The sequence below is a fragment of the Aphelocoma coerulescens genome, chromosome 1, assembly GCF_041296385.1.
Source record: "Aphelocoma coerulescens isolate FSJ_1873_10779 chromosome 1, UR_Acoe_1.0, whole genome shotgun sequence".
NCBI classification, from domain to species: domain Eukaryota; kingdom Metazoa; phylum Chordata; class Aves; order Passeriformes; family Corvidae; genus Aphelocoma; species Aphelocoma coerulescens.
In genome coordinates, this window is record NC_091013.1 from 110,664,951 (window position 1) to 110,677,784 (window position 12,834).

The window sequence follows — 12,834 nt, forward strand, 5'->3', positions numbered from 1 at the left end:
AGTTGCTTCCTCTCTTAAGAATGGTATACTGCAGTCTCTGTATCTGAAGGAAAATAGCAACAAAATTCCTACATGACAAAGCTAAAAATCAATTAAAGTATATATCAATAAGTAATCTAAAGAACATCCTGCTTTTTTTGCCTTGACATTCTCCTTGAAGAGTGACGTATAAGGACATATGCTATAGTGCCAATCTGCATTTAACAGAAAACCCATTACAATTCCTTAAAGTCCAATAAAGCTTCTTGGATGCAGTTCTCTTTCCATCAAGTCATGTGATGGTGAATGAAATTCTTCTTGATCTCTAGAGTCAGCACTCTCCCTTTTCTGCTTCCACTTCCAGATTACCGTGCTTTATGCGTAGTGGAAGGAGAGCCCCTCCGTATATTTTGTGCTTTGTAAAGTTACCATTTTCCATCAGTCACTGTAGTCTTCACTAGTTCCTGACTCAGAAATCTTTATTTTAAATTTAAATAGGGAATAGGAAGAGGCTTGGAAAATTTGCTAGTAGGACAGTTTATACAGCAGTGAGATTATTGGCAATCTAATTCAAAGCAGTTTCCCCAAATAAATTTAAAATATTGAATATTTAAATTCATTGAATATCAATTTAAAATAAATTGAAAAATTTGGAATTGGACAAGGGAATCACAATAGTTTTATACAAGTGCATTTTTTTTGCTACCAAAGGGTCTTGCAAGCCTGAACTAAAATCCCATGTGAAACGGGAGAAAGGTAAGCATGGTGCAGAATCTAATTTAATGTTGCTGTTTGGAAATTACTTGGAGGACTGTCTGTGTAGAGACAACCACTGTTAAGTCTCAGCAGCATTTCTATGTGGAGTGTATAGAAATTACTTCATCTGTCATAAGAGTCTGAGGTGATGTTACATCCTTCCTGGCACTGGAAACTGGACCTCTGGGTCATCATGGGATAATGAATGCTGAGATTTTACCCTCTAAGTGGTTAATTGTTATATTGTTACCTGATTTCACCTGCATTTGCTGTAACCAATGCAAACACTGAAACTGTCAAGAACCTCCATTCTGGAGCATTTAAAGTACCATTAACAATATGAAAATTAGAATTAGTAAAGTATTAGAAGCAAGTAATCTCATTATAGTTCTCTAAAAGCAAGCCCCCATTAAATGATTGATTGAAAATATCTGGTGCCTTCTAATCTGGTGTAAAATGTAGGCTAAGTCCTTCTTAGCAAGGAACATTTAGAAGAAGAAAATTCAAGTAAACTTAGGTGATTCTAAAAGGTTGTTAAAGCTACCCTTATGCCCTTTTTCTCTCCAGCTGTCTGATACTGGGACTTACACTTGTGTTGCTACAAGTTCCAGTGGGGAGACGTCCTGGAGTGCTGTGCTGGAGGTGACAGGTAAGCAATGCCCAGGGATGTGTTCCACTTGGTGCATGAGGAAAGTGTAGACCATATGACAGCACTCTGAGTCAAATCATCTGTTCTAGGACTTCTAGGCTTGACATGGAGAAGTTTTGGGTGAGAAGGCTGCGTTCCTTCACATACCTTGTGTTTCACTGCCATTGTGTTATACTGCCCATAGACATCACAAAAATATTCATGTTTGTGTCCAGTGACAGCAGTATGCTTTAATTCTTCTAACAGGACTATTAATAAAATGTGGATTTATCCAGTAGTTGGCTGGGCAAGAAAATTCAAAGTGCTCTCTGTGAGTACTCTGTGAGACTCTGTGCAGTCAATTTGGATACAGGAACTTTCTCAACAGCGGAGTTTTTTGGTATTTTATGTACATTTTAGCAGGCTGGGCTTTTTCGTTATTCTTTCTTTTTGTGTTTTTGGTTTGGTTTGGTTTTTTTATATTTCTATATAGTCTTTTGAATTTTGCATTTTTTTTCTTTCCTGAGGTACTTAAAGGATGATAGCTCTTCATCCAAAACCACGTGGTAGTAATGCAATTGTTGACTTAGTTCTTTACAGATTAAGAACATCCGTTATGCTGATTTTGCAGATGTTTGCCATGTTTTTCATTTTAATCTTCTACTTTGATCAAATTATATAACCAAGGATAAAAAGTAATTGTTTTGTATTTGCCCTTCACAGAATCTGGTGGAGCAACAGTCAGTAAAAATTATGATATAAATGACCTCCCTGGGCCACCATCCAAACCTCAGGTCACTGATGTTACTAAGAACAGTGTCACCCTGTCCTGGCAGCCAGGGACCCCTGGAAGCCTACCAGCTAGTGCATATATCATTGAGGCTTTTAGGTATGTGAATTATACCACTTTCCAGCTCCTTTCTTTCTAATTTGCTTAAGCCCTGGTACCAGGGTTTTGTGGTGTTCTTTTGGACTCTACACATATCATTAGAAGCTCATTAAATGACTCAACTCCACAGAAGGCATTGATTCACATTCTTTACATTGATTTTTTTGTAATTTATCACTCTTTTTGAAGTGATTAATTGTAGCATATCTAACTATTTCTTCAGGTCAACAGGAATATAACAGCAATGCAGTAATTATTTGTTACTTTTCTCTTAACATTGATGATCAGTGAGAGTTTCCTGTGGGAATGCTGCAGGTTCTTGACTATCGTAGTACAGATAATATGAAAATAAATGGGTAATCCTTAGGCCTCTTTGCAAACTTTAATTCCTGCTCTTGTTAAAGAAGTACCTATTAAGGAGTCAAAGTGCTTTAAATTTCTATTTTTTAGTGTTTTAGATGGCTGAAAACTTCTAACTGAGAAGACTAGTGTTCATTTAAGATTTTATCCTGCAACCTGCAGGATAAATTTTCAGGAGGCTGAAAACATTTGAGGTGCACCCTTCCACAAAGTAGGGGTACAAAAGAACTCTTGGGCTCCAATTTAGCAAGTTTGTTTATGGGCCATACTCTGACATGTATCTCTAGAACACATTTCAGCTTAAAAATCTGCACTTTCTTAAATGTGTTCCTTAATACAGATATTGAAAAAATGACAAATACTTCAATTCATCTCTAAGTTAAAATTCATGCAAGAATTTGTCATAATCATATGCATGCAAGTTTTAGCTCAAATGCTATATGTAAGGAACAGTACTGTATTTGCAGTTTGTTGGTTTTGTTCTAGAACTTATTCTTTCTGCATTGTAGGAATGAAGCATTTGAAACAACATAAACCTTGTGGCTTTCCTTTTTCCTTTTAATATATTTAAAGATTTTTTTTATCAATGCTATACAACAAACCACAGTAAAATAAAATGTTCTCTTTAAACTTCTCTGATGTTTCACCCTAGATAAGCTTTAATGGCATCCCATCAAAAACTTTTACAAAAACCAGACATTTTCATTAAAAGTTGTTTTAGCAATCACATATGATATCTTTTCATATGGTGGATGGTAGTTTAATTATAATAATATTGAATTGAAAATGTAATGACAGAAAAAATATTCATATACTTTCCTCTATTTCAAAGTATGTTTTCAAAAATTTTTTTGAGTGTGCATTTAGTTCAAGGAGAATTCTTTTCTTCCAATGACAGTTTACTGGCATCGTTTACTTAACAGTGTAGAAAATTATTATTTTAAGAAAACTTTCCTTTCTAAGGCTTTTGTTCAAGAGTAGCCTGTTTATAACTCAAATTTACTGTACAGTTTCCTACCCTTTCCTTTTGCAGGTATTTATTTTAGAGAAATAGCAAAAAGTTTTACTTATATTGCAAAGAGAAATACTTTTGACAGCTGCATTATGTTTTTTAGCCCATCTCAATGAGTTAACTGAAACAAATAGTTTTAATTTCACCCCGCTTTTACTGCTTTTTTCTGTATTTTGAGTCGATCCAGGGTTATGAAATAGGTCCTTTCACTTCCTTATTTTTCTCTGCATTAGTTCATAAACTTCCACACTCTTCTCGTTGCAGTCAGTCTGTGAGCAATAGCTGGCAGACAGTGGCCAACCACGTGAAGAGCACCCTGTACACTGTGAGAGGCCTGCGCCCCAACACCATCTACCTGTTCATGGTCAGAGCCATCAACTCTCAGGGGCTGAGTGACCCCAGCCCTATGTCAGATCCTGTCCGAACTCAAGGTGAGGGGGAGATTTAAGGCTTATGTGCTTCAGCTGAAACAGAAAGAAGGAACTGAGTGTTGACTGATAGGTCAGTCCGGCCATTTGGCTTTAGCACACTCCCTGAAGGAATCATTATTTGAGCTTAACCAATAAAAATAAAAGTAGTCCAATGTTTGCTGCATCAGTCTGGGGCTTAGGAGAGAAAGGTTACGTCCTTAATCCTTTTTACAGTGTAGACCTTTTGGTTTGCAGTTCACTTAGGCTCGATTTGCTCCTGGTTTCTATTGAAAGCAATGTGAGTTAGCCAAGCTTTTCTGAAAAGCACTCCGAATACCCTCCTCTCCTCAGTATCTTTTCTCTCCATGTGCTTTCTTCCTCTCCATTAGTGTAATAGGGATACGCTGTGATAAAAACTGTTTATAATAGGCAGACAACATGTTTAGAATGTGTTTTAATCAAAAGAAATGCACAACGTATCCATAGAGTGTTGATTAATCTGAGCCAACATTTAGGCAGAGAATTCATGTAAATTAAGGCATGTGCATGCTAAGAATATATTGAAGTTATTCTGGGAAGGGTACGGGCCTTCTATTTATTTACCTGCATTTCTGAATTCTTTATATTAATCCATTGCATAAACCAAGAGGGAAGGCTGAAGTGAAATCCCTCATTTGTAGGGTGGTGATAGGTTTGGTAGCTGTGATCCTCCATTGCTATTGAATCAGTTACTGCATCAAGCTCAACTGAATATGACTGCCACAAGCAGATTTCCCTTCACAGCATGGATTTTTTTGGCTTTGACAAGGCATTGCTTGAATACTTAATTCAAGAGTGTAGTTCTGTGTTACACATGTCATAATACAGGAATTCATAATTCTTTGGAATCATAATTTTTTTAATCCAAAGTAATAGCTCCTGTCACAGTTAATTTAAAATTAAATCCTCTATCTCTGTCTATTCTTATTCAGAGACTTCTGTCTCTGAAGATCTAAAGGTGCCCATGGAGAGCAGATCCTGAGTCAGTCTCCAGCATGTGTGTTGGAAGTTGTTTGGGTCCTTTGCTGGATAGAAAGAGATAAACTAGAGTAGGGTGGTATTTCTTTATCACATAACTGTGCAGTCTCCCTTATGCCAGCCTAGTCCTGAATAACTCTGTCCTGAATAGTTACACCCTCAAAGTAGTAATCATGGCTGGAAAATGAAAAACAGAACTGCCTTCTCAAAAGCTGGAAGAGTGAGTTGTGCAGGATTTCATGGCCTGACTATCCATGGAGTATCACAAGTTTCCTTCTTTCTTATTTTCCCATTATTAGAGGGTGACTCATGCTTTTCATTGCAACAGCCTTTTAGTCTGCATAACTTATCACCTAGCTAAAAAAAACAACTTTGTTTGTCATTTGAGTGTCAAGTATAGACTTTTTATCTGACATACTGACAAGCAATTTGATTTCAGTAAAAACATGTCTTTTAATTAGCTACAGCATGTGTTGCAGCTTCCATTTCCAGAAGCTGTTTAGCAGTCAAGCACACTGAGACATGTACAGGATTTATAGCTTCTTTGCAAGCCTGCAGTTTAATAGAATTAAATCATAAAATCAATTGAAAATTAACATAATGTTTTGATGTGATTTCTAATTATGCCTGAATTCAATTCAGGCTCACAGAAGAAACTGACACACGGTGGAAAGCCTATTCAGAGTGGCCACGGAGAAGTAACAAAGCAGCTGTAGCAGTGCTATATAATAATAATTTGCAACAGGTGTCTGTGGTAGCTTTAATAGCTGAACATTTAACATCCTGGTATTCAGTATAGCAAATAGAAGTAATAAGATTTCATGTAAATTTTCACCAGTGAACTGCAAGTAGATAATCAGGTACTTTCAAAAGGTTTGCCTAATATGACTTACGTGAAATAAGGACAGAGAAATCAGTAACTACTCTAATGAAGGAGTCAATTTCTTGTGGGATTATTTATAGATGAAACTATATCCTGAAAAAACACTTTCAAAAAACTGTATATATATTTCTATCCCTGAAATCTAAATTAATAACAAATAATAGTATATTCACTGAAAGTTGATAAAAGAGGGGTTAGAGAAAATATCTAACCAATTTAATTGTGATCAGGATGTAGCTTCTTGAACCAGTTTTGCTTGAATCATGATTCCATTATTCCAATACTTAATGATAGCCTTGGAGATAGCTCAACTGCTTTTCCACCAGCAGCCTCCTAATCACGTGAAAATGACATTACACTGGGAGCATCACATGTGTGTATGTTTTCAAGAGTATATACCAGAAAATCGAATTCCACACATACATCTTGGCATTCATTTCTTGTTGTTATTAGTCCATGTTATTCTGTTACTTCTAGACATATGTCCCCTTAAAAAGATTAAATGCTGTTCACACAAACTACTATGTGGAAATGTCTTTTCCTCTGAGGGAATACAGGTACTTTGTTGGTTGTATACCACAGAATAACTTAAAATGTAGCCATGGATAGCTGTATGTTTATTGTGCCAAGGATCATAGCTTTTTGTGGATAGAAGCATAAAATCATCCTTTAGATCAGCCTGAGTTGCAGTTTTATTTTATAATATCTCCGTTTCCTGGCTGCTTCAAATAAACATCATTTGCTAGACAAGTACCTTCACTGACCCTCATATTTGGATTATATTCCCTTTGGAGGTCCATGGAGCCATTTTAACTTGGATATCAATAGAAGCCTGTGGCAATATTGTTTATTGGTGACTCAGAACCCATAACAATCTAGAATTATAAATGCGAATTATGGATCATCAAAAACTACTTACTTTCAAGATCTGGAGACACGTGATTAAAACTCAGATATTGTATTGAAATGTTTCATTTTTAAGGCAACTATTATTTCTTTTAAATAGCATTTAGAAGACAAAAAGAAATCCCATGATGACTATTCCCATATCTAAGTCCATCAGAAGGGGAAAAAACTTTGATGTATGTATTTTTTTCACAAAGACATGATATGGATCCAAAAAATGAGGAACTGTCTTTGACTATTGAATCCCAAGGGAAAACCAGCCAGAATTCAGAGATGCCTAGACAGGCATGACCATCATTTATCTGGCCTTCCTGAATATCTCTATAATCGGATTCTGACGAGAAGAAACAATTCCCCCACACACTTTGAAGGGCACATAATCTTGAAGAGAAAATTTTTGTGGTAGATTGTTTTTGTTGGCCTTTTACTGGATGAGAATCAGTTTGGCTTCCTAAATTAAATCTTTTTTTTTTTTTTTTTTTTTTTTGTGTTTGCACTTGATTTCATTAGCTATGTCTGTAAATTGAAAATTTGCTTTGCAGAGGAAAATGCTGGTTTTAGTCTTTGGTTTCTTGTGTGCATGGCATTTGGGGAGGGGAAGCTTGGTGAAAGTTTGGAAACATATAATGACTTAATGTTATGTGTACTCTAACAAAACAAAAAAACACTGTTAATTTTCTTCAATTGTACGAGCCAATTTGGTTCCAGACATCTGGGCAGCATTATTATTATCTGAGTACTTTGGAACTGGTGAACGTTGCATCACTCTCATCACTTACCAGAGCTGAGAAAACTTTGCCATCTAGTCAGAATACTCCTTTAAACATATTTATATTTCATTATTTCCTAAGTGGCTAGAGGTGAATGGTTTGTTTGCATTATTTGGTATTTGTTTGAGTTTGTGTTTAAACCTTAGTGCAGTATTTTTTTAAAAACAGTGCTATAAAGGATGTTCAAATCAGGTCATTAGGCTACTCAGTAATTTTTATTGATGCCATATATAGCTCTTCTCATTAAAGTAATGCTTTCTTGTATGTGCCTGGCAGATATCAGCCCTCCAGCACAAGGTGTGGATCACAGGCAAGTCCAGAAAGAACTGGGAGATGTCATTGTACGGCTGCATAATCCTGTTGTGCTGACACCCACGACAGTGCAAGTCACCTGGACGGTAAAGCTTCTGCTGTTGTTACCTTAACAGTACTTTTAACAGTACTTTCAGTCTGCCTATTTTGCCTATTTATTCCTTTAGTGTTTTACCATCCAGAAAAGATCCAGTCCTGACCCCAATATGAATGCTCTGACAATCTAACATACAGCAGAGTGTGTGTGTGTGTGTGTGTGTGAAAATGGTATTTTCTCTTTCAAATCAGGCAGGTTCAATGTCTTCAGTCTTCTGCTCAAAACAAGTTAGCTGTTCAGCTAGAAAAACATTATAAAAATGAGTATGCTTAAAGGATAATTGATCTATGGATTCATTATGCTGCATATCAAAAAATAATCGAAGTTAAACATCAGCAAGAAATTGCTGTGTGAAAAAGTACTTTCTGCTTCAAATCATGGTAACCTCTGACAATACCCTATTATTTAGTGACCCAAAAATCTCTTTCCTATAGGGCACTTGTAGTGAAGTCAGAAGCACGTGGTGCTAGTGCCTGATCCACTGTGTATCATCTGGTTTTCCAGCACAAGCCTTACCCACAATGAGTGGAAATCCTTTCATTAGAGAAGACCAGAGTCTTTTGGGCAGTGCTTAACAACATCTCTATTTGAGGGGTCAAATCACTGGGTAGAATTTCTAATACAGTGTTTGGCTTTCAAATTGTTCTGTTTCCCTTCCTGAGGCTTGATGGAAAGGATTTGTAAGAGTAGAAGAGAATTCTCAGGGCACTGCACACCAGAAGAGAGTGCTTTGCTCTTGGGGCATCAGCCCAGAGGAAGGAGAGCCGTGAGTAGAAGAGTGAGAGAAAAACTGCCCTGCACAGCACCAAAACAGTTGTATTCTGCAGGATGAATTCTGCTAAGGGGGCATTCACAATGCTCAGGGTTTTTCCTCTACATGTCGTATTGCTAAGAGCTTAATGTGTGCAGGGGATTACACAAGAGGAGATAAGAAGTGTGGAGATAGATTGTGTATTATAAGGATTACTGTTGTTTTTGCTCAACTCAGCCATATTTATAGGGGCTTATGCACCATCCATATTCTGATAGATTTCAGTGGTCAGGGTAAAGATTAGAATAAATAGAGAAACCCACAAATTTGTCTTTCATGGAAAATTATTTAGATTATATGTCACTGCATTTTGCCATTGATGATGTCAACATGCAGGATGGCTTTCTTAAAATGTGGCATGTTTCAGCTACAATACCTCCAGGACAGGCTGACTAACCTTTGTAGCAAACCCTTTTGCCCAAGCAGATGGATCAGTAGTTCAGAAACTTCGGACGTTAGCAGAGAGTAATGGTAAACCTATATCACAGCCATGTGGTGCTCCTTCGAGTCCTTTCTTAGGTGTGACAGCTATCAGAAAGACAGATTCATAGGCTTTAACATATACTGCAAAAGGAAGCTCCAACATAAACAGAATTCAGTTTTATATCGTATAACCAATGTCATTATATTGTAATTAAATATATATGTTTATGTATTTGTGTGTGTGTGTATATGTATGTGATACATATATTCCTCTAAAAGAGTTTCTTGGTGCCCCTACTGAACAAGCAATGAGTGAAGAAATGGTAAGGTAAAGGCAAATTGTTGGAAATGCTGTGGATACCAGCTTATTGGAGAGATCCCTCAAAGCGGTGACCCTATGCCACCTGACAAGCACACAGGCCTCTGCAGAGGCATTTTGGAATTGCCCAAGGGAAGAAAGACACAAAGATCTCTGAAGCAGCTAATTAGAAACTATCCAGCAACCAGAACAAAACCAATTAATTAACCGTAGTCTCTAGGAAAAAACCCACTCTATCCAGAGAATAAAGTCCACACTATTACTGTAAAATGGATAGATAGTGTAGCTATCATATAAAAGGACAGAAGTGCCATGAGAGTCATAAGACTCTTTGTGCTGGCTTTATGCAGTTCAAAGGGTGAATGCCAAGGAATGTCCTTGGTTGCTGAGTTTCTAGTATCCTGACACACAGCAAGTTAGCACCATTTTCTCCCTCCTTTATGAGATTGTTTTTGTTTTGCTTTCTCTTTATTTTTTTGCAAGTTTGAGTTTAAATTTTCAGAAATAGTTGCCTGTGGCTGTGTTGCAATTTTAAAATGCGTACATATTTTGAAAAGAAGGTCAGGCTTACAAAGTCAGTGCTAAAAAATAGGAAGAGGCATGTCAAAATTAGGTTTTCATTGCTGCTTAAATTTATTCCTCTTTGTGTATAGATATTAAAATATAGCTGTAATTATCTGGTCACATAGAGGATCTCTTCTTCATGGAGCTATTAAACATTTCTTTTTATCTTCTTTATTCTCTGTGTGGTGCCAGGTCTTATTAAATTCATACCATTGAAACCTTGCATTGAATAAAAAATTATTATTTTGTCTCACATGCTTGCTTATCTGTCATGCTCTCAACCATGTAACATTTGTGTGATTCACAAATAATACTGAATTTAACATCACAATGATAAAAAATGTCATTATCCTAACGTTACACATAGAGAGGTGAGGTGCAGAGATAGTTATTGCTGATGAGACTTGTGGAGTCAGATATACCCACTGTTATCAAATGGCTAATTTTAAGCCTGGGACATGATTTATTTTTACTTTTATTAAAACATTTCACATTGCAAGAGCGTATTCTTTACTCCAAGAGCTTTTATTTCTGACCTCAGCTATGGGTCAGAACTTCTAGCCTCAGTGGGCATTAAACTGAAAGTTTCATTAGTGACCAAATATGAGATGTTCCCCAGCATTATAAAGGCGCCCTGTGGCACAAAGAGGAATAAAAATCAGTTCTTCAACATGGCGAAAGAATTGCTCCTTTGAAGTCCTGACTGCCTTCTAGGAGGTTGCCAGGCAGAAGGATAATTTATTTACCTCTTTTCTTTAATTTGATGTAGATTTTAAATGAATGTAGTCCACTGGAAGCTTCAAGAGTCAAGTCCTTCAGACAGTCTTCCCGAGTATTGTCCCCATTTGCCTTGTTCCTGTAGGATCCATAAATGCTAGTGCAGTTCCAATTTCCAGAGACTCCTGTGAGTCCATGCCAGGGAGTTCAGCACAGCCTGCGAGCTACTCTGCCCAGCTGGAGAATTGCTGTGGGTATTGCTGTGGGAGCAGAGGATTTCTTAGGATATTTTGGGATTGACATTTACATGCTACAGAGCATATTGCAAAATGTCTTTAGGGTGCAGATTAGGAGGTTTGCCTGAAAGGAGCTTATATCTGCAGCCTAAGCTGCATTATGAGTTTCTTGCCATCATTTTGACAACCTAATAGCCATTGAACCTGTCTCGTGTTCAGCTGTGGCATGTGCAGGTTTGAACGTGCAGGGAAAAGTAGTTTCCTGTTCTGCAGAAATGGTTTTGCAGATGCCTCCTGCACTATGGACTCATCATAAAAGGGGGTGAGAAGGAGCACCCAGAACCAATTCTGCTTGTAGGTCACGTTAGGTCAGTGCTGAGCAGCACCTACCCAGGAACTGCTTTCTCCTGCCTTTTAAAGGAGCATCTGCATTTTCTGCCATCTGTCCTTTGAGGGAGAAAGTGTCTTTAGATCAACAACTGTTGCAGATCTTTTGAGTTGATATCACCAACTGGAAATATTCTCTGATCCCAGTATTCAGCACGGAGAGTTCCTGCAATTACTGAAATAATGAGTAAAAAACTGAGTAATTTGTGTGAGGAAGTGGCAACCATTTATGTTCTTTATTCTTTCATCAAGTCACAGTGCATGTTTCTGCAGCTCTTGCCTATGTGTGAATGTGTGCCAAACCTAAGAGCTGCATAGGTGAATTAATTTCTTTAATGCTAAGCATGTAAGGGTATTTTTAGCAGTCTCCTCTTGGCATGACACATCATTACCACAGAAGTGGAGAAAATTGCAAAGTCACAGTCACTTTGTATTATATATGGCCATGTGTACAAGTGCATATAGACATACACATATATGTATGCATGTGTGTGTGTATCTATGTGTGAAATATACCTGTCCTACCCCTCACAAATATTTCTGGTTAACCCATGTAATTATCCAAGAGTAATTTTTTATTAATTTGAGAACATGGAATAAAACAAAAAAATCGACCATTTTCAGTAAGTAAAGTGCCCACGGAGCAGTTTCCCAACATATTGACCTTACAGAAGGCCCTGTTGATTCAGACTAGCTTTAACTGGGCATGAGAGATAGCTTTATCTCCTTGATACTCAATTTGACTAGATGTTTATAGAAAACACTAAAAATGCATAATATTTTCTTTTGTTAGTATCCTCCCAGGCCCTGAATGATGGAATCACTGTCAATAATGTAATATTTGGGCAGATCACTGTAATCAAGCTACACATTGAAAGCACTGTGAAACTCAAGCGAGCCCCAAATCCAGTTAGTTTATAGCACCAATAAACGTGGCAGCCTTGTGGTACTACTTCATTCTGCTTTCATATTCCTTCTGTTGTTTAATCTTTTAGCTTAGTGACTTAGAAGTCTAGGAGGAAAAGATGTGTATGGACTGTTTGTATATTACCTCTGTGGAAGTAGATACAAAAGTATGATGGACTGAAAACTGGTATTCTATGGGTATTCTGTAGGGGTCCAGCTCTTCTCTGTGAGTCTGGGGGGTGCATTTGTGTTTGTGCCATGCTGTACAAAACACTTTCCATACTGTGTTACAGCAGCACAATGCTCCTGTTCAGTTGAGTCAATTCTGAATTTTCAGTTTTCTCCACTAGGAAGCAGTCAGTAGAGCTTAACCACAGAGCAAAGACAAAATGGAAAGTTCTAACAAAGTTATGCTGTCTTTCAATGTAGCTTCTAACTCAGAAGTAAGGCAA

The 12,834-nt window shown here is 37.2% G+C and overlaps 1 protein-coding gene across 4 annotated transcripts in view; it reads left to right on the forward strand.

Moving 5' to 3' along the window:
- The window catches only part of ROBO2 (roundabout guidance receptor 2), a 435,570-nt gene that overhangs the window by 346,372 nt on the left and 76,364 nt on the right, over positions 1-12,834 (forward strand). For all 4 annotated transcript variants that reach the window (XM_069024393.1, XM_069024409.1, XM_069024402.1 and 1 more), the window contains 4 exons: positions 1,303-1,384; positions 2,087-2,252; positions 3,889-4,055; positions 7,887-8,008. In XM_069024393.1, coding sequence (XP_068880494.1) covers positions 1,303-1,384; positions 2,087-2,252; positions 3,889-4,055; positions 7,887-8,008 — 537 coding nt within the window. The remainder of the gene's footprint in view (positions 1-1,302; positions 1,385-2,086; positions 2,253-3,888; positions 4,056-7,886; positions 8,009-12,834) is intronic.